This window comes from Eimeria necatrix, genomic scaffold (genome assembly GCF_000499385.1).
Source record: "Eimeria necatrix Houghton genomic scaffold, Enh_scaff92, whole genome shotgun sequence".
NCBI lineage: Eukaryota > Apicomplexa > Conoidasida > Eucoccidiorida > Eimeriidae > Eimeria > Eimeria necatrix.
In genome coordinates this window covers 78,733-106,138 of record NW_013654718.1, presented here as the reverse complement: position 1 = coordinate 106,138, position 27,406 = coordinate 78,733, and the positions used below count along the sequence as shown (strand labels likewise).

Here is a 27,406-nt window from a genome sequence, read left to right as displayed (position 1 = left end):
TCATTACTGCTGCATGTTTCAGAAGCTTGGCCTTTTAAAAGAGAGATTGGAGGCAAGCCTACCTTACGAGGGCATTTTCCACCTTCGCACACTACAAACGTGGAATTGAAGTTGACTTGAACAGCCAGATATTGCTGAGCTTTGGATTTATCGCCTTCTGGATTATGTCTTCTGTGCATGTCAGGTTCGGGCTGAGACGTCGATGTATTTTGGAATCCCGTTCGATGCATCGATGCATTCGGCGTGCGCTTTGTTCCCTTTGCCTTTGCTGTCGCATCTCTCGTATGGAAGGTGTTGACGAACAGTTTTGCGGCTTCGTGCAGCGACCCAGTAAATGTGTAGATGGCGTCAACCTGCTGTTTTGGCCCACTGCTTTAGAGAGTGTGTAGTGGCGTCTTGTAGCTTTGTTCCATCTCGCACTTCCGCAGCATTTCGACGCAAACGAATGGCATGCTAGTGAATCCTCTTTCAATGGACCTTGTTGGTTCCTGCACTTTGGGCGAATTTTCGCGCACTCGGTTTTAGCTGCAGGCTCTGCATGAAGCGAATCGCGCAGCCCACAAGCAGGTAAAGACGCCAATCGACACTAGCGGAGACCTAGCGAAGTCATTGCACTTCAGCCCTCGGCGCGAGCAATATTTTTTTGACGAAGCGGGTTGACTTGAAAGTTCTTTAGTAGGTTCGCGTGCTGTCTGCTCCGCATATCAATGTAGCACATTTGGTGGTGCTTTGGTGACCAAAATCAACACAGATTTTGTCACTAAACTTCAGCATGTGCGTCCAGGCAGAGTATAGCTCATTGGTGATTACGTAACAATTTCTTTAGTAGGTTCGCGTGCTCTCTGCTCCGCATATCAATGTAGCACATTTGGTGGTGCTTTGGTGACCAAAATCAACACAGATTTTGTCACTAAACTTCAGCATGTGCGTCCAGGCAGACAATAGCTCATTGGTGATTACGTAACAAATAAATAAGAAAAATCGAAGGGAACGTAGACGAAAAACCTTGGATGCATTTTTGCAGTCGTTGTGGGAATTTTCGCTTGCAACTCTCCACAAGCTATCACTCTGAGAAATTTAGCATGTGGTTCTTTATAAGTTGCCGTGGTCCGAATACATACAATGGACGTGCGCTACTCTTTTGGAACAAGAGATGGCAGCACTTATTGCTTGCGAATTACCAAAGCAACTATATCTACTTATCTTAGCTGCCTCTGTGATGCGTAGCACCTGCCGCAACGTGAGCTACGTCTGATGGCTCAGAAAAAAGACAGCAGCACATCTGCAGCTTGTTCCATCTCATCACAGCAACGAGTGGCTTCTTCGCAGTGACTATCTCAGAATGCCGTTCTTACTTCGCAAGCTTCAATGGTTCAACAGTTCCGGCAAGTTTTACAGAGGCTGCCTGATTGGTTTGCTTGCCAGGAAAAGGTGAAAGACCAGCTCATGCTTCTCATTGCGCGTATCGGAGCATTCACAATCCTAGCATGCACATGTTAACGTTACTGCTCAAAAAATCAAAGAATGAAGAGACGCTTGATGACTCTGCATTTGCAAGTGTTCGTGACGTTTTCTGGAGAGAGACGTTTTATTACAGCGATTTGAGAGTGGCGCGCCCAAGCTTGTACAGCATTCCATCCTGCATGTTGGAGTGCGCATGCGCCTGCAGGTGGGAGAAGGAATTATTTAATTGCGCACAGATCGGCTTGACCCTCGGCTTTTCGAAATTTTCTGGCGCGCCACACAGTAGTTGGCCCTATTCTTGATACTTGGACACTGAAAGCACACCTGACAGAACATTACTGGGCAGAATATATACCATTCTCAGGTAGCGTTCTTCAAAGAAATGTCTGTTTTGAAGAAGGCCTGCTGCTTACTAATTTTGTCCACTGAACGGTGCCTCGCAGTGTGGCGATTTAAGCAGGGAATATTCATGTATTCCCAGCAGCTCGTTAGGTGGTGATTACTCATTTTAAAGTGTGTATTGATGCCTCTATCTTTATGGCAAGTTTATCATCACGTCCAGATCTGCGGAGCACCAGTTGACGCGGTGTGGAGCAGTGATCCAAACATAGCTGCAGCAAGCTTTCTGAAACGAACGTTATATCGTGCTCTGCGCAATGTGTTGACGGTGTGCACGCCTTCCTAGCACATTAAATACCCTTCTCCGACCGATCCAGTATTCATTTCAGAGCTGCGCGATTCGGGTTCCTAGCAGTACCTTCATTTATGGTGAAGTATTTAGGGCAACCGCATGATAATCAAGCGGAGCAAGTGCACTCACAAATTGCCACAAACACGAGCAAAGTTAGCTGAGCCTGCCATGGAAGAAAACTAGGAACGTAGCTCTGAGAGACCGATGAAGAGCCTATCCTGCTGCACATGCTTTTATCTGTCTAGAGGCCTCCTCCTGTAAGACCACTAACCAATTCACGTCGAAGATTTCCTTCAGAAGGCGACCCGGTTAAACGCCAGTTTTTTCTAATGCTAACTTTACAGAAATCGTCACAGTAAACATCACGAGAAAGTGTTATCCTCTCCATCTTGCAGGAACATGCGTCGTCTAACATTTAAGAAAACAAATGAGTTGATCGGATACCAAACAAGTTTATCGAACACATCGATAACCACTGAGGCGGTAAATTTTCTCAGTCAAGTATTATGCCTGCTGATTACCGCCAAATATACTAATGGAACACTCACCGAAGGTAGAACAAACTAAGAACTAGGGTAGATGGCTTGTCTCTTGTAGGCTAGCATGCACATGTGACGTAATAGTAGTATATTACTCCTTGTTCCTTCTTGTCAAACCCAGAGGGTGCATAGTGCAAGCCTCTGCGGCGTAGCTAGAAATCCAAGCAAACTAAAGGCTCAAAATTTCAAGTACAACATTTTGAGTTTACCGCTTAAACGCACTGGAATTTGGTGGAGTGTAGCCCTAAGATCCAGTGCTGTGATTCTGGAGATTCGCAGCAACGCACAAATTGCTGTCAATATCCGGCACAACGAGACGCATATGGTTCCAAAAATATTTCAAATTCCTCAAGCAAGCGGTACACCGAGCCACGGTGCAATTCAGAGTCAGTTTACGCATTACAGTGCTAGTTCAAGGGAAGTGACCGCAGAAAAAGCGTGATTCACGCAACTGGGCTACCGCTACATATAGCTTTGAACACCACAACCAATTCGGCATTACTCCGTTGTGGCGTAGGAATATTGCTAGATACCAAAAGTAATGCAGCGCGACCGAAGAGTGCCTTAAATGTGCTACGGTGGCTAGACTCACCCTAAAGGCGTGCCCCTTTGTGAAGTGCTACGGACCTACTAAGCCAACCCGAAAGGCAAGGTGAGTGAACAGTGCATCGTTGGAAGTATTACAACAAGTCCGAAGTCTGTCTTGACGGCAAACGTCGGCAAACTCATTCTGTAGGGAGTTGGCTCATGCGTCAGTGTTTCAGGTGCCCAAAATAGCATTGTGTACAATATCTGTAGGGGCTTGTTGTTAACCAGGTATCCATGGAAGCATGAAAAGTGCTCTGTAGCTACACAAAATTAGCCATCAGGTAAAATAAAGACATCTATGCTCAAAACAAGCGGCGAAGTCACTTAATTAGATAATGTTACGGCCTCAGTGTGCTTTACGCCCTTTCGTTCCACGTCCCCTACCAGCGCACGAGCAGAAGCCCAAGAATCCTTCACTTGAGAGCGAGCTCCGCTATTCCACAAGTGTTCACCCGTACTGTTTATTGTGTTTTCTAGGGAGTGAAAGACACCTTGGAAGGATGCGAGACGTGAAAGCATGGCGCCATCCAATTAAGCGGGCCAACAAGAAAATTCGGGCACCTCACATTGCAGTCATTAGCACGAAGTACGTAGGCATCCTTAGTGCAGTCTTTGCTGCACGGGGCTCAAGCTCATATCGACCTGCAAGTGAATATCTTTAGCGTCCCTTACTCTGCGCACGTTTGAGTGAGTAAAGCATTGCTTCATTTACCTACTTTTTGTGGATACTGCTTGACTGGCTCCCGCCTGAAAGCAGTGCCTCGAGCCCTTCGGCTCTTCCTTCACCTAACAGAGTTCGCTCCCCTAAAATCAACAAGTTTCCCGTCTCCACAGCTATGTATTCTACGTACCTTAATTGTAGTGAAGCGTACCAGTAAACTTCAGGCCCTGCTGCCTATGTTACGCTTCCCCGGTAAGACTTTGCTTTGGCATGCCATGCAGCGAGTGGGATTAGCGCCTGCGTAACAGACAGGTCACTGAAGCAACAGGACAGCACTTGCCAGAGATGGTTATAAAGCGAGCGCCCTGCACATCCTCAGTGAGCCTCTAAGAAGACCAACCAAAAGCTGAGATCAAAGGTTTGTTCAAGTCGCACAAAATCCATCAGGCTACAGCACTGGCCTCAAAAGGCCGTGGCACAGCCACATAAGTAGTTGCGGATGCACCATCTCGAAGCCACTAACCCAAGTGCTCCCAGTAGCTGCTTTGATAATGCGGTAACTTCCTAATAGCGGCCGCCTCGCTAGTGCTAGCGGACAAATTCAAAAGCCGGCTTCCAGTACTCGGGGAGCCAGGAGTAGAGAACAAACGCAAAGTCTGCGTGTACGCGGACTCCCCGTTTACGTGCAACCTGTAGTGCGCAGGCACTACAATAGGGCTCACAGCTAGCTAGCCAGGGTAGCTAGCGGGTGACCTATAACGAGGTTAGTACGCAGCCTATAACGAGGTCAGCATGCAGAACGAGCGCAGAAATACCTTACTAGTAGCAAATTCTGGCGATTTATATGAAAGATAGCACGTGTAAACTAGAAGTGTCTGTAAAAACGCTAGGATTGGGGCTGGCGCTAACGCCAGCACCGGTGTCGGCCACCGCCCTAACCGGGCCAAGGAAGCAAGAACTATGACGGGGACACTTTTAAGAAAGTTGGATTTAAAATTTTGAAAGATGACGGTTTATTGATTATTTGGTATGATTTTATAAGGTATGAGTCGCATGTAGATGATCTGGCAGAAGGGTGCCCTGTTTGTGGGCCAAATAGCACCGTAGTAGCAGCAGATAAAGCTGCGCACTACATTTGGCGACTGTTCCGGGAGTGGAACCTTTTTTCCCGATCTGAGGATAGAAACACTTCGTCAGCGCGGGCTTCTGCAACGGTTCGGTAAAGCAGTGTCACAAAGTCAATTACCAATGGAGTTGCCTAAGGTACGGTGGAATGGCAACCCTAATGAATACAAGGACCAGTTTGCGGCTGTAGCGGAGCGTGGTTTGGGGGTCGCCTCCCACGAGCTGGCTTACTACTACTGCACTGGGCTACCGACGGACCTCCATCTTCACATAGCCAATAACGGGCATGTGAACTACCCCTTTTGAGGTCAAGCAGCGACAGCCGCAGCGCGATTTTACGAGCCTAAGCAGACCTGCTAGAGCTACGAGAAAGGAACTTTAGTACACCGGGTTCTCTAAAGGACCTGTAGTAAACCGCGTCCTCTGCAGAGTCCACGATGCTACCTGGCCTACAACTTGGGCATTCTATGAAATCCTCTCTACTATCAGCGCGTCTGTAGTACACTGCGTTCTCTACAGTGTATACGATGCTGCACGACCCACAACTCTGGCACTCTATGAAAGACGTTTTTGTTTCAAGTTCCCGAAACCATATTTCATAAGAGTCATTTCTTATCATTCTTGCTTTGCTGGTCCGGTGAGGATGTGACGCGCACCGGTGCCGGCGTTGTCGGCAGCCCCAATCTTAGGGCATTCGCGGTCATTTCTAGTTTATACATGTTAATCTGCCAATAAATTGCCCTTCTATTTCACTAGTAAGAAGTTTCAGCGCTCAATCCGCGTCTCAACCTCTTAACCGCTTATAGGTCATCAGTTAGCTACCTTCTATAGGTCACCAGCAAGCCCCATTGTAGTTCCTGCGCACTACAGATTCCCCCCTTGCCGGATTGAACCGGCCTACCGAGAACACATTAGTTCTGCATTTTCAGTCTCCATTTCCTTCTGAAGCTAATGCCATGAGCGCATGCGGTGCGCAGCGCTTCCTCCCGCCCCTCGTCATTGAAGACCCTCATGTGGCGGAAGTTGACGGACCCAAACCGCTACGCCTTGGAAGGAGCAAGATGGTTTCGAGCCTGAAGACATCTTCTCTGGCGGCGGTGCCAAGCACGGAGCAAAGCCTGACATCCTGAAAGGTGGTTTGCGAGCTCCTACGTGGCTTGATCTTCGGGGGTGCCGCTCCACTTGACGAGGTACTGGGCGTCGGCGCCTGAGCCGCGTTGGTCCATAATATAATCAACTTCATACTCCTCTATCAAATTGCCTGTGCATGGCGGATAGGCGGCCAGGCGGTATCGGCTTCCTGGGGAACCAAGTCTGGAGGGCGGGGGCGGTGGGGAACTAACTGCGAAACATGAAAAACGTTGTGGCATTCGTAAGTAGGAGGTAAAGCAAGACGGTAAGCGATGGTGACTATTCGTTCAATGATTTCAAAGGGTCTTCGGTAACGGGGCTCGAACTCAGGGCAGCTAGATGAAACCGGTAGATGCTTGCTGCTGAGCCAAACCTTGTCGCCACTGCATACTCCACAGCTCGGCGCTTTGTGTCTGCGTAATAGCTCTGCTCAAGTTTTGCCTTCTGTATGTGACTCTGCGCTTTGTCGCAGAGCTGCCGGAAGAGCTTAGTCATTGGAGGAGTGAGCGTAGGGGCTAACGCGCCTACGATGTCAAGATTCGCAGCAGTCAGCGCGTTCTCGCCGACCATAAGCTCGAAGGGAGAGAGTTTGGTGGGTGAATGGCTTGCCGTGTTGTAGACAAGCTCCACGGCCGGAAGCAAACGCTCCCACTCGCGTTTGTCAGATTGGATGTAGGTACGAAGCAGCTGCTCCAGTGTGCGGTTAACCCTTTCAGTTTGACCTTCACTTTGCGGATGGTAGGACGAGAACATGGCGCGTTTGATGTTAAAGCGGCGACATAGTTGTTGCCAGAGGGCCGACTGGAAGCCGGGGTTGCGGTCCGATATGAGTACCTCTGGAAATCCATGGTAACGGATAAGACGGTCTGCGAGAAGCTGCACGGTGTCTGCTGCTTTGAATGATTTCTTTGCAGGAACGAAATTAGTCATCTTGCTGAGGGAGTCGACCATCACGAGAATCGAGTCTTGCCCTGTCGTTGTAAAGGGAAGATTCGTGATAAAATCGATGCTCACGTGTGCCCACCGACGCGAAGGGATGAGTAGCTGTTGAAGAAGGCCTGCAGGTTTTTGGCTTGGAGACTTAGACGTACGACAGTGAGTACAGGATTCACCATACGCAGTAGTGTAAGCACGCATCCCTGGCCAGTAGTGCTTGCTCAGAGCCGTGAAGGTCTTCTTTTGGCCTCGATGGCCGGCGGTCACATGGTCGTGATGTGAATGCAAGGCATGCGTAAGGAACTCAGGGAATTGTGGAGCACAGATTCGCCATAGTCCATGAATACAAGTGTGCAAGTAAGGCGGCACATAGCGAAAGGTGACGTGACGATTGCGAAACTCTATCTGTATAGCGCCTCCTGGTTGTTTTGCAGCGACTTCGTAGGAAGCGCGCAAAACAGGACACTTCGGGGAGGCTTGCGGCCATTCAGGCGCCTCAGGAGGGTCAGCTAGTGTCTCCGTTGCAGGTATAGGATGTTCCGCCTCTCGATTGGGCTCAGGCGGCTGAGTTGAAGGTGGTGATGGCAAGGTGCATTGTCTGGATCGTCGCGAACGAATGCGGGCGAGCTCCCTGTAGTTAGCAGGCCGACCACGAGAGCGAGGAGCCGAGAGCGGGAAGGCGAGACAAGGCATCTGCCACTCGGTTGCGCGCTCCTTGAACATAAGTGATGTGCAAATCCGGGAGGTCGGCCAGGAAATCTAACCACAAGGCGGTGCGTCCGCGCCGAGGCTTCGATGCTTGGAGTCGTTGGAGATGGGTGAGAGCTTGGTGATTTGCATGAGCTGTAACCCTGGCGACACGGAGCAAATGTGACCACTTGTCCAGAGCCGTGACCAACGCCAAGAGTTCCTGATCGTAGATCCAGAATTTCTTTTATGTAAGGTTCATGACTTGGCTGAGGAAGCCAATGGGCTTGCCTTCTTGTTCTAGAACCGCTCCGATTGCATAGCCGGAGGCCTCCGTGTATAACTCGAAGGGCTTCGTTGTGTCAGGAAGCTGTAAAGTAGTGAAGTCGATTAAGCGCTGTTTGAGCTGCTGCACCCCCTTTGTGTGAAGCTCTGTCCATTTGAAACTGACGTCTTTAGGTGTAGGATCAACCAGAAGCTGCGCAACGTCGGCATAATCTGGCCCCATGAACATGCGACAGTAATTTATGGTGCCGAGGAACTGCCGCACTTGCGTTTCATTTTCCAGCACCTCTGGCCAGTGCCGGATAGCTTCGATTTTGTCTTCTGCAGGTTTGATGCCTTCGCCAGTGATGGTATAACCAAAATATGTGATTGCTTGCCCAGCGAACTTGCGTTTGCGGAATTTTGGGTAGAATCGGTTTTGCAAAAAAACACTGAGAACTTGTCACAGGAGGGAAACGTGTCCAGAGAGGTGGGAACTATAAATAAGTACATCATCTAGGTACGCAGTAACGCCCTGTCCTAATGAAGGCTGTAGATAGGCATTAATGCTGGCCTGGAACGTAGCTGGAGCACCCGTAAGGCCAAAGGGCATAATTCGATATTCGAATAGCCCTAGAACGGAGCGGAAAGCCGTCTTCTAGCGATCTTCCTTAGCCATGCGCATTTGACGGAATCCTGCTTCAAGGTCCAAAGTGGAAAAATACTTGGCGCCTCCCAGCATCTGCAGAATGGTTTGTATGGGAGGTAGCGGAAAATCAGGGCCTATCGTAAGGGCATTCAGAGCCTGGTAATTAACAAGCATACGCATTTTCCGCTCCCTGGAGCCATCATCACGCTTGTCCACCACCATCGTAGGAGCGCAAATAGGCTAATAGGTTGGTCCGATCCAGCCAGTGTCCGATAATTTAGCTATCTCCTGCTTGTGGAAAGTGAGCTGATCTGGAGTCATACGGTATATGGTAGATTTTGCTGGAAGTTTTCCAGTAACCAGTAGGATATGGTGATCATGAGGGCGCTTCGGCGGTAATCCCTTAGGTAAGTTATCGGGAAAGGCCGCTCGATACTCCTGCAACACCTGGATAATCTCACATGGAATAGCCTGTGCCTCCGTCGAATTTGTCCATTTGTCGAATAGAGTGTGGGCGGGTTTCGCCATAGGCCAGAGACACTCCTTTTCACCCTCCGCTACTGTAGTGCACAGGCACTACAATGGGGCTTGTGTAATGCGCGGCGCCCACTGCTGGGACTACGCCGCTTCCGGCGCCTCGAGCAGGCCTACAAACTACGCCTAGCATGACCCCATTTCTCGGACACTATAGCTTTATTCCATCGAAATACAAGAGTTCTTAAGTGTTTCAAATCTCTCTGTTCGATTCGCCCCACTCTGGGAGCTCGCCTCCTAGGCCCTATGGGGAGGAGGCCCGTACTGGAGGCGGCGCTATCGCCAGCCCCAGTGTCCACAGAATTTCCGTACATTTCACGTATTCATTAGAACTAATAGACAGTTTTCTTATTTTAATTCTATTGGGAGGGTCCTGTCCTCCTCCAGTGTTGCGGCCCCTTGTAGGTCGCTCGCTAGCTATCATCTCTAGGACACTAGCCAGCCCCATTGTAGTGCCTGTGCATTACAGCTTGCTAGTGACCTAGAGACAATAGCTAGCTAGCAACCTACAAGGGGTCGCAACACTGGAGGAGGACAGGACCCTCCTACTAGGATAAAAGTAAGGCAAATTGTCTATGAGTTAATATGCATACGTGAAATGTGTGGAAAATGGGTGGAGACTGGGGCCGGCGATAGCGCCGGCACCAGTGCAGGCGTCCTCCCCATAGGGCCTAGGAGGCGAGCTCCCAGAGTGGCGCGAGTAGAACAGACAGATTTTGAAAAACTTAAGAATTATTGTATTTCGATGAAAATAAGCTACAGTTTCCAGGAAATGCGCCTACGCTAGGTCCAGTTTGTAGGCTTGCTCGAGGGGCAGGTAGCAGCGTAGTCGCAGCAGTAGGTGCTTTGCACTACAGCTGCCGTCAAGGCGGTGGACGCCAAAGGACTACCCCAGCCGGAGGATGTGGGTCGAGTCCCGATCAACGCGCGGCGAAACGCGCCTTGCCATTCGTCCGACAACCTCAGTGCCACTGACGAGCCAACGTCGGGCAAAGCCAGGAAGAGATGCAAACCGTGCAGTGGTGCTCTGAGACTCTTTGTGCCAGCCTACGCCTGGTGAACGAGGGACGATGCCCGTACCTTCGTCTTTGTCTTGCCATGAAACTTGTATCTTTTGGGTGGCGGGCGTAAGAATATAAAGGCCTCCTTCGTTGACATGCCCGCCACTTGCCTGCCCAATATCATATTATCGCCCTGCAGGGGTCCCTCGGTGTACCACGATAGTACTGTCTCGCTGCATCTTTTCTTCACCAGTCCTGACGGCCGGTAACTCGCACCACTTGCCGTTCACATAGTTACTCAGCTTGTCTGACTGGAAGTACCAAGCCACCTTGTGTTCAGTCAGCCAATCCAACCCCAAGACTAAGTCATAGGGAACGGCTCTCACTAAGAAATCCCCCGAAAAGCGTGCATGTCCACACCACATCGTCAACTCCGTCACAACCCGATCAATGCGTAATTGTTCACCTGTAGCCACGGTGAACCTATGCTCTTCTGGAAATTTTCGCACCTTGAGCTGCAGTCATTCGACTGTTTTAGGACTGAGAAAACTTCTTGACTCCCCAGCGTCCAAGTGCTCCTCACATGCACTCCCTGTGAGCTCAACGCGAAGTATCGCTGTCACACCCACATAACACAATGCTGCCCCTTAGTCTTATGGCTCCTTAGCACAAGTTCCCCGCTACCAATGCGACACAAGTTCTGTTGTGTCTGGCCTGCAGCCTTCTTCTGTTACCACTGTTAGGCGTCTTCTCGCATGGAGGTTCTTCACTCCGGATCGGCGCCGTCCCTGACTTCCACCGCGTTTCCGAAGGCGGTTGAGTCCTCTGCGCGACCTCATTCCTCGTTTTAGTTTTTTCTACCGTGTTGAGGATCCGGTTCCGCCGCTCGAGAGAGACTGCAATGGCAAGGGCCTGCCGCTACCGCACACATCATCCCAGTGGCGTAGGATGTTTGTCTCCAACCACGCCTAGGCCCTGTCGTTTAAACGCTCAGTCCTCTCAGTGCGGGGACGGGCGGTCGGCCTATTACTGTTGCCCTCCGGCTTGCTCCAGCCGAGGTCGTATATAGGAGAGTGCCGAACATAGTGTCCCACACTGCCACACTTCTTGCAGGTCTCGCCCGGATGCTTGGTACGTTCTCCCTTGCTGGGACAAACTCGTGCCGGGTGTCCACTCCCCTGACACTCGCAGCAGTTTCCGGGATTTCCCCAAGGCCGATTTTCGTTTTCCTGCTTCCGATGGGGTCCATTTACCTCAATAGCGGCTCTGATGGCTCGACAGGCTCTTCCTCGTAGCTCTACCACGGTCTGCTTAGGTTCGTAGAGTCGCGCTGCTGCTGTCGCCGCTTGTTCCCAAGAGGAATACTTCACCTGGCCTTTATTTGTTATGAGCAGATGGAGGTCCGTCGGTACCCCGGTGCAGTAGAAGTCAGCGACTTCGTCGGGGGCGATTTCCACTCCACTCTCCGCTACAGCCGCAAACTGGTGCAGTCCTTAGGGTTACCATTCCACCATACTTTAGCCACCTCCGTCAGCAATTGACTCTGCGATATTGTTTTCTCAAACCATTCCAGAAGCTCGCGCTGCACCGTCGCCCAATCGCTTAGGTCGATAGTTCGCTGAAGATACATCCAATAAGTTTGAGCGGGGCCCACAAGATGGTCGATAAGTGCGCTCCCCACCCACGGGTCTCCAATTCCATCTGGGTGTAACGTCGTTCGATACGCATCGAAAAGGCCTGCATAGTGCTGCCGTCTTCAGGGAGTGTAGGCAACGTTGCGCTCGAATCTCCAGACCCGCCTATAACATTCCTTATCACATCCATCACAGAGTGGAATTGGTCGCACGTGACCTACGGACTGTCCCCTGGAATACCGTTAACAGTTGTTATGGTTATAGGTGACACCTGCTGGGGTGTCTCCTTATGCCCATGCGGCCGCCATGCTACAGTGGGTTTCGGAGTAGCATGACGAGGATGGGTTGGTGTTCCACTGGGCAACTTGTTTACTGGCAGTGTAGAAGTCTCCTGTTGCATAGGAACGACTACGCGTCCGTTGCGTATGTGCATCCCTTACTCAGCTAAGATATATACGTGCGAATTAGTAGGGAAAAGTATTTCTACCCTCAGGTCCGGAAAAAATAGCTTTTTTTTCCGAAACAGCCCCCCAATGCAGTACACCGCGTTCTCTGCAGCGACTACGATGCTACCTGGACCACGACTTGGGCACTCTGTGAAATTCTCTTTACTATCGACGCATCTGTCGTGAAATATCTATCAAATTATCAAAAGGCAGTTCTGTTCCAAGTTCTCAAAAAAGTCGCTCACTCATGGTTCTTGCTTTCTTGGCCCGGTAAGGAGGTGACCCGCACCGGCGCCGGCGTTGTCACCAGCCCCAATCTTAGGGTATTCGTAGACACTTCTAGTTTATGCATTTTATTTTGCTGATAAATTGCATTTCTATTTTGCTAGTAAGAAGTTTCCACGCTCGATCAGCATCTTAGCATCATAGGCGCTTATAGGTCCCCAGCTAGCTATCCTATCCTCTATAGTTCCCCAGCAAGCCCTGTTGTAGCGCCAGCGCACTACAGATCCTGTCCAGAATGCTCATATGTACATATTCATCGTTACATACGACGCCACTGTTTAAATAGGGGTACTTGAATTGATTCTTCGAGGGCCCAAACTGTGTTCAAGCTCCTTATTGCTTCTGTCGTGAGTGCTGGCACTGGCTGTCAAATTCCTACATCTGCACGAAAGATATACCATTGCACTACGCTGTCTACATAGGTCGCCATGCTCTTCTGCCTGTTTACGTGACCGTGTTGTACTGTGTTATCCGCGTAGGTGCGTAAATGGCATCTTGGCCTTTTTCCTATGCTTGTCTCAACAACATTCGCATTATAGGCCTTTTGCTTCGTAATCAAAATTTTCCTAGCCACTGTATCACACGAATGTGGAGGCATGGCTTTGCATCAGCTATCCGGACAGCAGCTTTTTTTCTCTAGTGCCTGCGCTGTTAAGCGCTCGAGCACCAGAGGCAGCTACAGGTCCACCTCGTAGAAGCAGCCACTGCCCCTAGTCAACCTTGAAGCCCTGTAAGAAGAGCTGCCAAAAAACATTAAATGACTTTCAGAGCTCACAAAAGTGTTTACACCTAACAGGGAGGATATGCATGGTGCCGTAATGTCTCTCTAGCAGTTCAGTGTTTCTTGGAACCCTTGATGTGTATACAAAGTACTCCAATCAAAGAGTACTGGATCGGCGCCGCGTTGTATCTACACAGGTCTTCCCAGTTTTGCCTATCCGCTTGTAGCTGAAGGCTTCTCTGGAATTTTGGTATCGCATCAATGCATCGTTCCCTTGTTGCGAAGCCTCAATGCTCTGGACAGATCCATCTCCTTCAGTACCTATCATTTGCTTGTAGCAAATTAAAATGTTGCATTTATCTGCCGACAGCTCCACCATCTTTCGGGCTTCATTGGAGAACGTTTTTCCTTGTTCATCAAAGGAATTCTTCATGGTGGAAGTTATTGGCAGACGTTGAAGAAGGTGTTAGTGGCATCCACGAGTGAACATGGCTGCGCTAATGACGCAAATTCGCATCTAGTGGAGAGCATTAATAACGTTCGTCTCAATTAGAGGCCGCAAGTGCAATCCCAACAAGCCACAGGAAATTACGGTGTGCGAACGGCTACCTACCAAAGGGTGCCCATAATGTGTCGAAACCTAAGTACTGGCATTGGAGCTTAACGGGCCCGTGGAACCTCTATATCCCTCTTAGCAATGTTTCACTAACTCCATGGTCCCTTGAAAGTCTTCCCGCATCCTGGGCAGTCCTGGACTGGACCATGATCTAGCGTAAATACTTTTCATCGTTTTATTGCTGGGTTGCAGCGACTTGACTGCCAGTGTTTATAAGCCATGCCCGAATCACTTGAAACTACACTCAACTTTGCCTGTGCTAAGTCTAGTGGGATGTAGGACCTTGTGGGGCTTTATCTATAGCGCAGCACCACAGCAGCTGCCTCCAAAAGCTCAGAAGTCTGTTCCAAATATCGTGTTTACTGTATTGAGTGACCCATCCGCTTACGACTAACGCGTAAGGCTGAAAAATACGTATTCAGTGATTGGTGATCGCATTCAATGATTGGTTATGTCACTGGTCGTTGACCTTGTGTGGTTTCTTTCCCGTACTATTTGGAAGCTGTGCACTCAAGAATTGCACTCATGGGTTGAATAAAACTAAATTTTGGGCAGATTTCCTTTAAATTGTGTCAGGTTCTGGTAAGTGGCATGGGCAACCTCTCATTCGCTCTGAAAAATTCATGTTGCCGCTGTACCCGGGCATGCTGAGATAGTATTGCGTCGTGCGCCAAGACTTGTGGCTGCTGCTTATGTTGAGATTTGCACAAAAATATATCTGCTGTTTTTGTCGAAAGACACACTGAAGTTAAGAATTTAGCAAAGAATCACGCCTAGTTTAATGTACTTTCTGAGTTCATCATGGAAAGGCCAATGCTAGGGTCTGAGCGGCAACAGGAACGGCGCATGCACTTGGCTGGGGCTTTGCAGATTTAATTCGCCTTTTCGTTGTCTTCTCTTATGATATCCTGTCGAAGCTGTCATAGGCACGCCATCGGTTCCGAAAACCGCAGCCGCCGTGACAGCAGCAGCAGCAAATGAAGCAGAATTCCAACTAGGGTAATGGGGCTGCTTGGAGAGGCAGAATTCTTGGAGGCGCTGCGGCGCCTCTATGAGGAGAGCAGAAGCAAAAACAGCGGGACTGTATGGATTACATTCAAGAGAAGTACGTACACCCACACACCCATGGCCCGAATTGCTAAATATGCTCCTCACCCTGAGCCCTAAGCCACTTTACCTTACTTAGGTTGCATGGAGATCTTTGCTACGTGACAGATTGCAGCGTGCAGAACTGACAGCACAGATGTGAAGTGGAGGGTTCAGGATGTAAGGTGTACAGTTTCTCGCCTCGAGCTGTGGATGTGTTTGGCGCGCACAGCTAGACAATGCGCCATATGTGTCTGGGGGTTTTGCTGGGAGTCGTGCGTTATGGCAGTCGTGTGTGCAAACCCCAAACAATGGTCGCAAAAAGCAGACCCGTGCGACTCTGTGCAGCGTTTCCCGAGGTCGGCGGCAGCCGCGGAGCGAAGAGGCGCAGGAAGCTGCTCACCTGTGAAGAGAAGCCCGAAGCTACTCCAGTGTGTCTCGTCAGAGCAACAGACGGAAAAAAGAAAATATCTGTTCAGGTGAGCCCCACCAATAGCGTCTAATCCTACGCCCTCAAGTGTAGCTTTCTGCGGATGCGTGCTTGGGTGAAGAAGCCCGATGGCCTGCCCTGTGAAGGCCGCAGTCACGACTCAGGAATCACGGTTAGGCTTTGCTGCGTACGTACAGGTAGAAGGGAACAGGGCTCTGGCCTTCAGCCAGCGTCTTTGGGGGATGTCACGTATCCACATGGATCAAGTGAGGCCCGCACCTCCCAACATGGAAAAGAGCAGGCAACAGCAACAACACTCACAAGGGCAGCAACAGTCTTCGCAGCAAGAACAGCGGCAAGACGAGCAGCATCAGCAACAATCCTTAAGGGAGCAGCGAAACAACAAGAAATACAAGCAGAGTAACGCTTCGTTCAAGCGCGAGGCATGAACACTGTTGTTACTACTGTGGGGCCTCTTGAAACGGGCGCAGCAGCCTTGCCAGCAACAGGCGATGTGCTGCGACAGCAGCGCTAGAGAGCCAAAGTTGTCGGGAGTCGCAGCAAAATGAACAGCAGCGGCATTGCCATCAGCGACGGAAGCCAGTTTGCAAGTGTTTCTGTGCAGCTGTGTGGGCAGCACAATATTCCTTTTGGGGCTGATAATGGTCCGTTTAAAAGCGCTTGTTTGGCGTGTTAAGGGTCGTTCAGCGCCTGGCCCCTTGTGGTGCTCTTGTTGTTGGCGACTCTTCGGGGCCTTCGAGGTACTTACGGGGGCCCTCGGGGAAACGTTTGACGCGCATGGGGGCCCCCCCATAGGCATATTGTTCATTGTTAAATATCGTTAATGACAGCGGCTAGTGTTTTACGCTGTTGCGTGTACAAATTTAAGTACGGATGTACAAAGTATGTGCACATAATTAGTACGAACCCTGCTGCGTCCGTTTGGAGAGCCCAGGCTACTGAACGAATTTATGGGGCTTTTGGGAGAGAGCAGACTTCCAGAAAGTTGGTTTCGGGTTTTGCTAATCAAGGCTAAAGGACGGCCCACTGCATGGATATGATCAGACGTGCTGTACAGCCTGAGTGTTTGGCTACTATGTGGCGCTCCAGCATGTAGATTCTAAGATGTGTATGCATGCAAGAAAATCAGCCGCATGCGAGTAGGCGCAAACGCATATTCGGGCCCGGGGAGAGCAAATTTATGTAGTACAGAGCAAAACAAGAGTGGACAAACGTAGAGGGGAGTCGGTGGGCTGGTGCAGAGATGCAGGGGGGCAGGAATTTGGGGTGAGGGGACACATATCTCTTCCAGGCAGTAGCCTGCGGATAGCACACGGCGAAAGAATATAGGGACTAGCTAAAGACTCATGGACTACGCAACTGGGGTCACTTAGGTCGGTCTCATGGAGCCGTAGAGATGGACGGGAGTTGTCGAGCTAGTTTGGTGTCTGTACTTTAGGGCGAGCGTACGGGCGAAATTTTTTGCTTGTGTATATATGTTATCCGGCCGATGATTGTTTTTATGTTGTTGTGTGCACATATGCACGGTAAATAAGGGCCGAGTCCTCAGATAACAGCAGGGAGGGGTTGATGGGGACCGAAGAAGAATCGGCGACCAGCATTGCAGGAAGGCATTGCAAACCCTTGCTGGAAAGAACAATGAGCAAAATTGTTTTTTTATGGAGTGAATCTTGCTCTTAAGGCCAGCAACTCCAATTTGGTGAGAGCATGGCGGCCAAGATGTACAACGACTTCGCCCTGTGTTCAATGCTCACGCTGTTTGCCTTACAAAAGTTGTATTTCATAGAGTTTTCAGCGTTGCCTTGTAGCTGTGCCCGTTTACTTTAGGCGGTCTCACGGGCATACGGGACCCTACGGGGGCCCCAATCTGCTGCAGCCGACAGTGGTGGTGCAGCAGCATCTCCAGTAGCAGGGACACACAGTCTCTTCTGTCCTCCCCCCAACGTCAGAAGTAATTGTGCAAAAACATTAATCAGTGAGAAACCCGTGGGAACCTCCTAGGTGTCATCCCCGCAGCCTGACACACGTTGCTGCTGCTGCAGCTGTTCATGCTGGGGATCGGGCGTTGCGCCTGTGGCTGCTGCTGAAGTGGTGCTGCTAGTTTCTGCTCTTCTCTCAGACCGTGTGGGAAGGCAGCAGGTGGTCAAGAAGCAGCAGTAGAAACCGCAGCCGCAGGACTTTACACGCCACCCCCGGACAAACAAGCAGCAGTAAGAACAGCAACAGCAGGTCTGGCGCATCTCCACCACAGTAGCAGCTGGAGTGCCATCAGCAACAGAATATGGAGATCATTATAGCCCAGGGGACTGAACGCGCCGCGGCTCTCGCCGTGCTGCAGCAGGAAGCAGCCGTCATAGCAGCAGCAACAACACGAGCTTCAGGGAGAATAAACAAACAATGCAGCGACTACTCGTACGTGCTTATAGCACAGATGCAGTTGAATCAGAGCTAAACGCGATTTTCCCTCAGTTAGCAGCAGAATCTCCAACAATTGCAGTAGCAGCGTGGGCAGCAGTAGCGTGGGACGCCGCCGCACTGCTTACTCTGGTTTTCTCCCCCTGCTTTCTCCCACTTTCTGGAATATCTGGGGCAAACCTCAGGCATTGTTTGCTGTCGTATTGCTTGAGCTCTTTCTGGCATTTGCAGTGTGTGACTGTTTACGTCTGTGTGTCTTTCGTTTATGCTTCCTCTGGCTTCTGTCGTTGTACTTGCCTGTGTGCAAGCCATTCCCTGTTTCCTTCTAGCTTTGCGTGTAAACTTTATGCGCCTGTGCGCCAGCGGTGCCTCGTGCGCCTTTAGCTGCATTTGCATTGCCTGGTGGTTCATTATTTTGCATATTTCTGTGTCTCTGTCGCTGTTAATGTGTGTTTCAGGCTGGACATGGTGCATGGCCCGTTCGGCCTTTTCATAAATATGAAAACATATTTGTCCGTTTCCTTGGAATCTCTTCCTGCAGATGCGGCTCTCAGCGGGTTTCGGGTGTATGTCCACCTCAGCTCCAGCGTTCACGAGCTGAACGCCACGACAGCGAACAACAGAAGAAAAGAAGCGGAAGCACAGACAAATAACACGAGCAGTGCTCATACTAACACATCACAAACAGATACAAGTACTGCAGCGACAGGGAAAGGCAAGCCCACCAAGATGGCCATTGATGTGGAGGGCGGGTGCGTACCGTTGACACTACACTACGGCACCTGCCATTGCTGGTATTGCTGCCATTGGTGGCACTAGTGGTGCGGCTCCTCGCCACTCTATTTTATCTGTGTAGGATGTAAGATGCGGCTTCTGTTTTTTCATTGCTGCTGTTGCTGCCGCAATCGCTGCTCGTTATTGCCGCTTTTGCGCCTGTTCCAGGTTCAGTGCGGAAGGCGACATGATTGACCCAGCGGGGAACTTTGCATCTGTAGAGCCGACACTTTCGTATCGCCTGTGTGTCTACACCCCAGCAAGAGAACTTTCTGCCACTGCTGCAAGGAGTCTGGCAAATTTGTACTGCGGTGGCAGCAGCAGCAGCAAGCAGCAGCAGAAGCGCGCTGAGGGAGATGAGGAAGCGCAAGAGCAGCAGCATCAGCAGTGGCGCAGTGACTTGCAGCTGCTGCAGCAGCACGAGGAGCAGCTGCTGCAGCAGCTCTCGTTTTTATCCCTAGATGACCCAGAAGTACCTGTTGCTGTTGCTACAGCAGCGAAGCACCTCGCGGAGATGAAGCATGCAGTGGCCGATCCAGCCCCTTCTGCAGCTTGGGTCGAAGAAGTCTTTGTAAGACGGCCACTGTCGTTTCTGTGTCTCCTGTAGCTCGTGGACTTGTGTCCGCGCTGCTGGCGTTCACACATAACTCACCGCTCGTGCTCTGATGTGTGGTATTTGGCCTCGCTGGTTTTCGAAAACTGATTTGACAGTTTGACAGCGCTGAAATAACATCTTTTTTGTATGTGTTCGTGCTGCTGCTTCCATACGAGCATTTCATCTGTGCCTTGTTGGAGATATATGTGCAGCCGAGCAAGTACGCCGCCAATTTGCCCGTCATCGAGGACCCGCCGAAGATTTCTCCGTCAAACTGGAAGTGTGCCGATTGCGGCGCCTCGACCAACCTCTGGCTCAACCTCTCCGATGGGTCCGTCCCGTTGTTGCCGTAGTTGCTGTTGCTGCTGTTATTCTTGCGGCGGTCACTGGGACGGCCGGTGCTGCTGTTGTTGACGCCGGAGTTATTGCTGTAGCTAGGTGAACTGTTGCTGCTGCCGGCACTGCAGTTCCGGATGATGCTCTTGTTGCTGAGGCAACTTATGCTGGTGAAACAGCCGTGCTTTTTTTAACGTTTGTACCTGCTGCTGCTGTTCTTGTTGCTTTTAATTCAGGTTTATTGGCTGTGGCCGAAAGCTGTATGGAGCTGGTGGGGGTTGTGCTGACGGGAGAGAGGGAGCCGCCATCAGGCACTACAAGGTGCTGCTGTTGCTGTTGTTGTTGCTAATTTTGCTCTGGTGTCTAGGTAACTGTTTTCTTGTTGCTGCAGTTCGACGTGGCATTCCGTGTTTGCGTCATGCGTTGCTGTTTACTTCTGCCGTAGCCTCCCTGCTTGTCCACGTTTGTACCGTTCTTTGTTTCTGGTTGCACTCCCTTCCAGTTGCTCCCACGCCTTTGCATTTCTCTACCTGTAGTTTTGCAGACGCCATATCTGCCTTTATCTCCGTTTACGAGCTCATGCATAGGGCTGTGTTCTTCATCTGCTGTCGGTCCCAGGACATCCTTTTATGTGTCCCTTGCAACTATCTCTTTAGCGAAGGCGTAACTTTGCATACTTGTTAACCTCTACATGAATGCGTGCATGTATTGACTATTCAGCCGTGTACAAATAGGTGAATTAACTTACTGCATCTTTTCCGTTTAGTTGTACGTTAGTCAGTGTGCCTCTCCCCGCCACCGTTTGTGTCTTTGCACTTGCATTGTCCTGTTTAGGAAACAGGTTCTATTTATCCCCTCATTGTAAAACTAGGGACTATTTCTCCGGACTCTGCTGACGTGTTTTCTTACGCCCCTGACGAAGACAGCACAGTCATTGACCCGAACCTCCCAGAGCATCTTGCCAGATTTGGAATTGAAACACAACAAGTCAGCATGCCCTGTTGCTGTTCCTGCTGCTTCTGCTGTTCTTGGTTGTGGGGCTACCGGTGGTGCATGCTTTGGTGATGGGGCGGCCGCCGCTGGCGGTTATGCTATCGCTGTAACTGGAAATGGCGTGCTTCGAGTGGCAGATATTGCGTTGCTGCTGCCCTCATGAGGACTGCGTTTCTCGTGATGTGTTCTTGCATGCTTCTGATGATTATGGTTTAACTGGTGCTGCGGCTGCCTATTTTGGTATTTTTCATGGTTCCACGGATATAAACATACGCGCAACAGCAGCTAGTGGCACTGATGCTTGCCTTCACTGCTGCAGTAGCTGCAGCAGCAGCAGCAGCAGCTACTGCAGCTGCCACGATACAGTTGCCATCGGTAGGGCAGCAGCTCCAGCTGCTGTTGCACTTTATTGTTCTGCTGCGGGCATGTTTGGGATTTGCGCTGCTGCGTGGTCACTGTTACAGCTTCGGAAGACAGAGCGTAGCACAAACGAGTTAGCGATAGACCTGAACTGCAAGTACGATTGGGCTTCTCTTGCGGCCTCTGCGGCGGAGCAGCAGAAGCAGCAGCAGCAGCCGAGGGGTGCCGGCGCTGTGGGCCTGAGAAATCTGGGCAATACTTGCTATGTAAATTCCGTGCTCCAGGTGAGGTGAAGCTGAACCAGCAAAACAAGTAGGGTAGCAAAGACGACTCTCTCTTGTGAACACCCCGGGCTTCTGGTTTGGGGCTTGAGGTACAGGACGTCGGCTTCCCAGCAGACGGTATGTGTGGGTGCGTTTAGGCTCTTTTTAGCATTCCACGTTTTCGTGAAAAATTTTTGTCGCTGTACGAACCTCTAATTTGCGGCCAGGGTCTCCCGGGAGCAGCAGCAGCAGCGGGAGGCCCGGCAAAGTGTCTCTCTATACAGCTAGGGGCCCTTGCCGTAGCCCTGCAGACACGCCGAGTTTGCATGCAGAAGTCTCTTGGGCTGCTACTCTTGCAAAAGACGCTGCAGCAGCGAGATGTGCAAATTGGAGAAAAGCAGCTACTAGATGGTACGCTGACTTTGTCGGTCTCCGTGTTAGTTGCTTTTGCACTCACCAAATTGCAATGTAGAGTTGTTTATCTTGTGCACCAGCAACTAAAGGGGCAGGGTGGGGAAAAGCGGGACGACCTTGGTGTTCAGCATTAGGTACCGCCACTTCATGCGTTTCTGACGCTGCTGGTGAAGAGATAGCGCTGCATGGATGTTGCGGCTGCTGCTGCAGATCTACCATACATGGCTCACGACTCGGTCTCACCTTTGTCTTTGCGAGCGATTATTGGCTCCTTGCATGCGGAGTTCGCTAGCAGTAGACAACAGGATGCGGGTTAGAATGCTTCTGCTGCTCTTCCGCTTACTTTTTCTGTGACGACTCCGTCGCGACTGTTGCAGACGGTGCTGAAGGGCGAAAAGGGGACTAATTTTCGCTGTTGGAATGTGCACTACTGCTTATGCTTCAGAGGAGTTCTTGTCCTTACTCTTGTCATGGGTCATTGAGCGAGAGGCAGGGGACAGAAGGCAACTGCAGCAGCTCAGGCGACTGCTGCAGCTGGGTGATTGCTGTGCTGCTACTGCTGCTGCTTCTGCACTGGGGATCACGGACGAGACCCTCAAGACCGCAGAAGAGGCTAGTGGGAGAGGCACGGTGGATTCGCTCTTTTCCTTTGGGGTCAGTGACGGCATGGTTATTGTGCAGCGGGTACTGCAGCATATTCTACTGCTGCGATTCGTAATCTGACAGGGTTGCTGCGCTGCGTCTGTTTTTTTGGCTTACCTATAACCCCACGCCTGTTGTAGCTGCTGCATCTCCTGATGTTGCGTGTGCTGCTTCTATGCATGCGTACATGTTGCAGGTGGAGCAGCGTCTAGAGTGTCTGCAGTCCCACCAGGTGCGATATACCTACAGCCAACAGCAGGTGTTGGCATTGCCAATTCCGGTGGATATTCAGCAGCAGGAAGAGCAGCAGGAGCAGCAGCAAGAACAGCAGCAGCAGCGTCAGCAAAAGAGGAGAAAGGGCGCTGAAGGCACACCCACAGAATCGGAAACCGGGGCAGACACGGGCGGCGACACGACGGAGACAGTGCGCACATCAGCTATTGCAGTGGCAGCAGCAGATTTGCTCCCCGGCACTTCCTTTTCCGTAACACGGGCAGAATCTTTCACCATTTTGTTTTATTTTCATCTTTTTGTGACGTCTGTCTTTTCACGCTATGGGTTCGTGTCGACATCTCTACGCTCCACTTTAAACTCCTGTCTCCTCGCTCCACTGGCTTATTGCTTCACTAGTGGCTGTCTATTACTGAAGACTTTGAGGCTTTTTGTATGCGTTGCGCTGTCCATAGCATGGGGAATCTGAAGAGAAGGTTGTTGCTGCTGCGCCCTCTGTGCCTATTTCGCGTTGCATTGGAGCAGCAGCCGCTGCTGCTGTAGTTCAGGACTACCTGTCTCCTGCCACAGGCAGCAAAGGCGATGCTGAGAAGACATTGCGCTTGACGAACTACCCTGAGTATTTGCTTGTCTTCCTCAAGCGCTTCTATATCAGCGACCGGTGGATTCCAAAGAAGCTCAAGTGCTCAGTACAGGTAAAGAGCAGGAAAATGCCAGAGGATTCAGGGTGCGGCGCGTAGATACCCGGCTTCACTTACCAGCGTTATGGTAACATTTCGGAATGAGGTGTATTCGGACAAATATTTTGGTGGACAGAGGGGCACTGGGTGGGCAGGAAACATTTGGAACAACATTTGGAACATCTGGAGTGTTGAGGGTCTGGTGTAGGTCTCATGTGCTTGCGATGAGATTTCGATGCGTGTAGATAAGGTTTAGAGATAGTGGCAGTTACGAATGTGGTGAGAATACTGCTTCACATGGAGTGCTGGACTTACGTGAAAAATGATTCAAGCAGTACAACAATGTTTATGGTTCACACCCATTGTTTTCACTGTATATTGGGTGCTTGGGGTTGCATTCTGTGTGATTAGCGCTTTGTATTTCTGACTAGGATTGAAAGTTTACGCTTCCTTCAGATTCCTGAGGAGGTTTCCTTCGAGGAGCTTCGGGCGTTTGGACTTCAGCCAGAGGAGCAAGAACTGCCCGACAAGCCGTCGTCCACGCAACAGCAGAAGCTGCAGCAGCAGAGCAGCTCAGAAGAGGCAAAAATAGAAGGAGAAACCGCAGAAGCGGCAGAAGATGCACAAGGTTCTGAAGTTGTCGCTACGCTGGAATCGATGGGCTTCTCCAGCAATGCCGCCAAGTAAGGGATAGCATAAATGCACGCGGGAAGAAGAGACAAACAACAATGGCACATTTAAAAGAATATAAGCACAGACAGGCAAATGCGGCACTCGGAGATGATGGGAAAGGAGAAGGAAAGAAAATAAGCGAAAAATCAGAAAGACAGAGGCAGCATTGAAGAGGTAGATTGATAGGAAGAAATGGGAGGGTGCAACCAAACCGAAGTACACGTGCATATCCTACGTCCTTTTGACATATTTCCTCCTTTTCTTTCCATCAATATATTTATAACTACTTTTAACCATCATTGGCCACATTGCTGTGGCTTTTTCACAGACGTGCTGTTCGGGCCACTGGGGGCGCTGCTGCTGAAAGTTGCGTGGAGTGGCTTATGGGCCACTTGGACGACCCTGACATAAACGACCCTCTTCCGCTTACACCACCTCCTTCCTCAGCAAGAACATCGTGTGGCGCTGCAGGGGAAGAGCCGGATGCAGAAGCTGTGTCTAGTTTGATTGCTTTGGGATTTGACGAGCGGAGTGTAAGGGCAGCATTCTTCGCGACAAGGAGACAGCTGAGTGCAGCGGGAGGAACGCAGAAATCAGATGTCTTTGATTCTGGTCGTGCTGCTGACTGGCTGTTGTCTCAAGGCCAAAATCTTGCCGCGGCTGTGGACGAAGTGCTTCCAGCAGCAGCAGCAACTACTGCTGCTCCTGTTGCCAGAGATGAGGAGCGCGAAACTGAGGCACGAGAGAGAGCAGAAGAGGAGGCAGCAATAGCTGGCTTATCCCCTTTGGAACGGTGCCGGCGAGGTCTAGGGGACGGCGCTGGAGTCTATCGACTTTTCGCGTTTGTGTCGCACTTGGGTTCCAGCGTCTCCGGAGGTCACTACATTTGCCATGTGCGCAGTTCGGAAGATCCCGGCTGCTGGCTGCAGTATAATGATGAGAAGGTGCTCAGGGTGCCAACCTGCAACACTGACCATGCCTATCTTCTCCTTTTCAAGAGAATAGATGCAGATGAAGGCCAGACAGAGACTTGAACAGAGGCATGAAGCATGGTAAGAGAGCCGGCTGTGATGCATCAGAAATGAGTCTATGGCATTCCTCTCGCCCGACACTTTTCCCTGCCTCATTTTCTCTGCCTTCGATTGTCCGTTTGACTTAACTACTTGCCAACAGTGCTTTTTTCGAGCTCATTCACTATTTTTTCTGGCGCTGCCTGCCCGCCTCTTTCTTACGAGCTGCTTCTTTTCTTGTCCTTCTGCGCCGAACTCGTCGTGCTTGAACCTAGCTCCCGTTACCGCTGAAATGTGTGCAAGGAGCTGCTCACTCTGGGCTGCCTGCCACAATTCCCTTTCCGGACAAAGCACAATGGCACTGTTTTTTGTCTTTTTTCTGTGTCTGCGTTTGTGTGGCTTCATCCCTGCCTTGCAAGTCGCTGCTTTATTTTTCCCCCATCACCGCGGGCGCAGCACCACGGAATGTAGCGGCCCAAAAGCAATTCACTTGATACTGCGATAACGGCCTTCTGCTTTGCCATTACTGTCCACAGTTGCTGCAAGAGCAGTAGCTGCTGCAGCAGGAACATGCTGCTCCCTGCAGCATGTTCCTGCCGACTATTCAGAACAGGTGCTGTGCCCACGCGTATTACCTATTACCCGGGCAAAAGTAGCACCAGCAGCAAAAGCGGCATCAACAGAGGGGAAAATTTTCCCCATGAAGGCGCATGTTGGTGGCGTTCCCGCTGCTGCTGCTGTTGCACACTGAACTCTCCATATTGCGCCCAACAGCCTTAGCGATAAACGCTCTGGTCTGCTTCTGTCACAGTTCGCTGCTGCTACTGTAGCGCCAAGCATGGCGTCTACCTGGCGCGATAAGACAATTAGGCAAAGCTCCCATTTAGTTCCGAAACTGTTTCCACCGTAGCTCTCGAGTGTTGCCGAGGTACGTTTTGCTCCTGCCTTGCCTAAGTTAAGCATAGGTGCTAATCACAAGTGTGAACAGCTGCGCACCAAAGAAGGCAGCACCCGACAAATTAGTAAGGAGTTGAATGGCGGAGTTCGTGACAGTCACCGGTTCATAAACATTACCAAAGGGAGTGGACTCAGGATCCACTGTAACTGTACACAATCAACGTCACTAGGCAACTCCACAACTGGCAGAACTGGGGAGAAGTGTGTGCAAGGTACGTGGACCTCTCTGCGAGGTTACGCTGTTCTTATGCACGCTGGTCCATCACCCCCTGGCTTGGCAGACGTTGCCACATGATCTATCCACGCCATCTTCTGCTCTACACTCGGAACTTTACAAGAGGTAGTGCTCCAAGTTTGTAACCGTCTACCCGGATTACTGCGAATGGGCACAACGTCGTTTTGTTGCTATTTTAGCTTCTAGCGCTTTCCGAAGTGCTTCCGGAGTATAGACAGTACTTAGTTGTTAATTGCTCGTAAAGCACCTTTCACCAAGGTTGCTTTGCCCTTCACCCTGGGCTTGATACGAGACCTCAATCATTCCACCGTACCGGCTGGCTTGCGCAACACCCTGAGGGTTTAGAACTATCTCATTGTTTTCATCTAATTAGAATTGTACTGTGTGTTTCATTCACGTTTACTTCGGAAAAGCCGTTTAGATTTGGTTAAGAAGAATCCGCGTTTCGATGTAGCAAGTTCTTTACATGAGCTGCATGAAAGAGCGCGTGCGCAGGTCTGTTGATGTGCAATGGCCCTTGCATCTGTACATCTTGCTTGTTCCTTGCTTTGGGTTGTAGCCACTTCAGCCTACCGAGGGGCCTCACGCAGAATGTATATTTTTAGGGGCTATCATATTGCGCGTTTCAGCTGGTATTGTTTAGAGACGGATACTGAAGATGGTTTTCTGTAGGTCTTTCTTTCCCTCCAAAATGTAGTTTGGGATGGTCTTGGCTGGTAGTAGATGCTACAACTAACGGCTGGATCTAATCTATTTTTCTTAGCCTGCAAGTAAAATAGCCAGCTTCATGTATTCAAGGATTCACGGAGTAGGATGCACGCTTTAGCAGAAATACAGGCAAATAATTGCTTACTGTCTAGGCTGGGCAGTGCAAGAACGACGCTAGCGAAGTTAGATTCTCACACAACGACTAATTTAGTGGATCAATTCGTTATAAATGTACCGATAAACGGAGGTATTCGTAGGCAGAAACTGAGACAGGAACTGCTGCGTAGCAAGATTGGTTGGCTGAAAGACTCGACGGCTGGCTGCGCGCCAGGCGAGTGGGTTTTATTTGTGTGGTGTATGTCTAAGGACAAGGACATATATAATTGAATTCAGTTTGCTTAAAGTGCATAGATGCATTGAAAAAGTAGCAAAATTGAGGTAACGAGGCGCAGCAGGAGACAGATAGGGAGAAAGGTTTACCACCGGCTAGCCGCGGCAGCATCGGTGAGCGGTCAGGGGCTCTCTGTGCTGAGGCGCCGACGATAGGCTTCTGCATTTCCACTCTGGCCTCTTCCTTTTCGCAGCAATACCTTCTGAATTCAAGCTGTCTCA

General features: G+C 50.5%; 3 protein-coding genes across 3 annotated transcripts; 2 read left to right on the top strand and 1 right to left on the bottom strand.

Annotated features, from left to right (window-relative positions):
* Positions 1–6,216: 6,216 nt before the first annotated feature.
* On the bottom strand, positions 6,217–7,150 carry ENH_00083440 (hypothetical protein, conserved; the record flags this gene model as incomplete). Its single annotated transcript, XM_013583418.1, has 2 exons — positions 6,217–6,406; positions 6,573–7,150. 2 exons carry the CDS (start codon positions 7,148–7,150, stop codon positions 6,217–6,219), a joined length of 768 nt encoding a protein of 255 aa, XP_013438872.1.
* A 7,824-nt stretch (positions 7,151–14,974) lies between these two features.
* Positions 14,975–15,937, top strand: ENH_00083430 (signal recognition particle 14 kDa protein, putative; the record flags this gene model as incomplete). The annotated part of the gene is made up of 3 exons (XM_013583417.1): positions 14,975–15,077; positions 15,407–15,537; positions 15,686–15,937. The coding sequence occupies 3 exons, from the start codon at positions 14,975–14,977 to the stop codon at positions 15,935–15,937; spliced, it is 486 nt and encodes a 161-aa protein (XP_013438871.1).
* A 2,452-nt stretch (positions 15,938–18,389) lies between these two features.
* ENH_00083420 (ubiquitin carboxyl-terminal hydrolase, putative) lies at positions 18,390–24,918 on the top strand (the record flags this gene model as incomplete). The annotated part of the gene is made up of 13 exons (XM_013583416.1): positions 18,390–18,676; positions 18,867–19,269; positions 19,506–19,624; positions 19,866–19,950; positions 20,464–20,616; positions 21,087–21,266; positions 21,404–21,656; positions 21,870–21,971; positions 22,105–22,313; positions 22,498–22,725; positions 22,988–23,227; positions 23,669–23,895; positions 24,213–24,918. 13 exons carry the CDS (start codon positions 18,390–18,392, stop codon positions 24,916–24,918), a joined length of 3,192 nt encoding a protein of 1,063 aa, XP_013438870.1.
* Between the last annotated feature and the right edge of the window lie 2,488 nt (positions 24,919–27,406).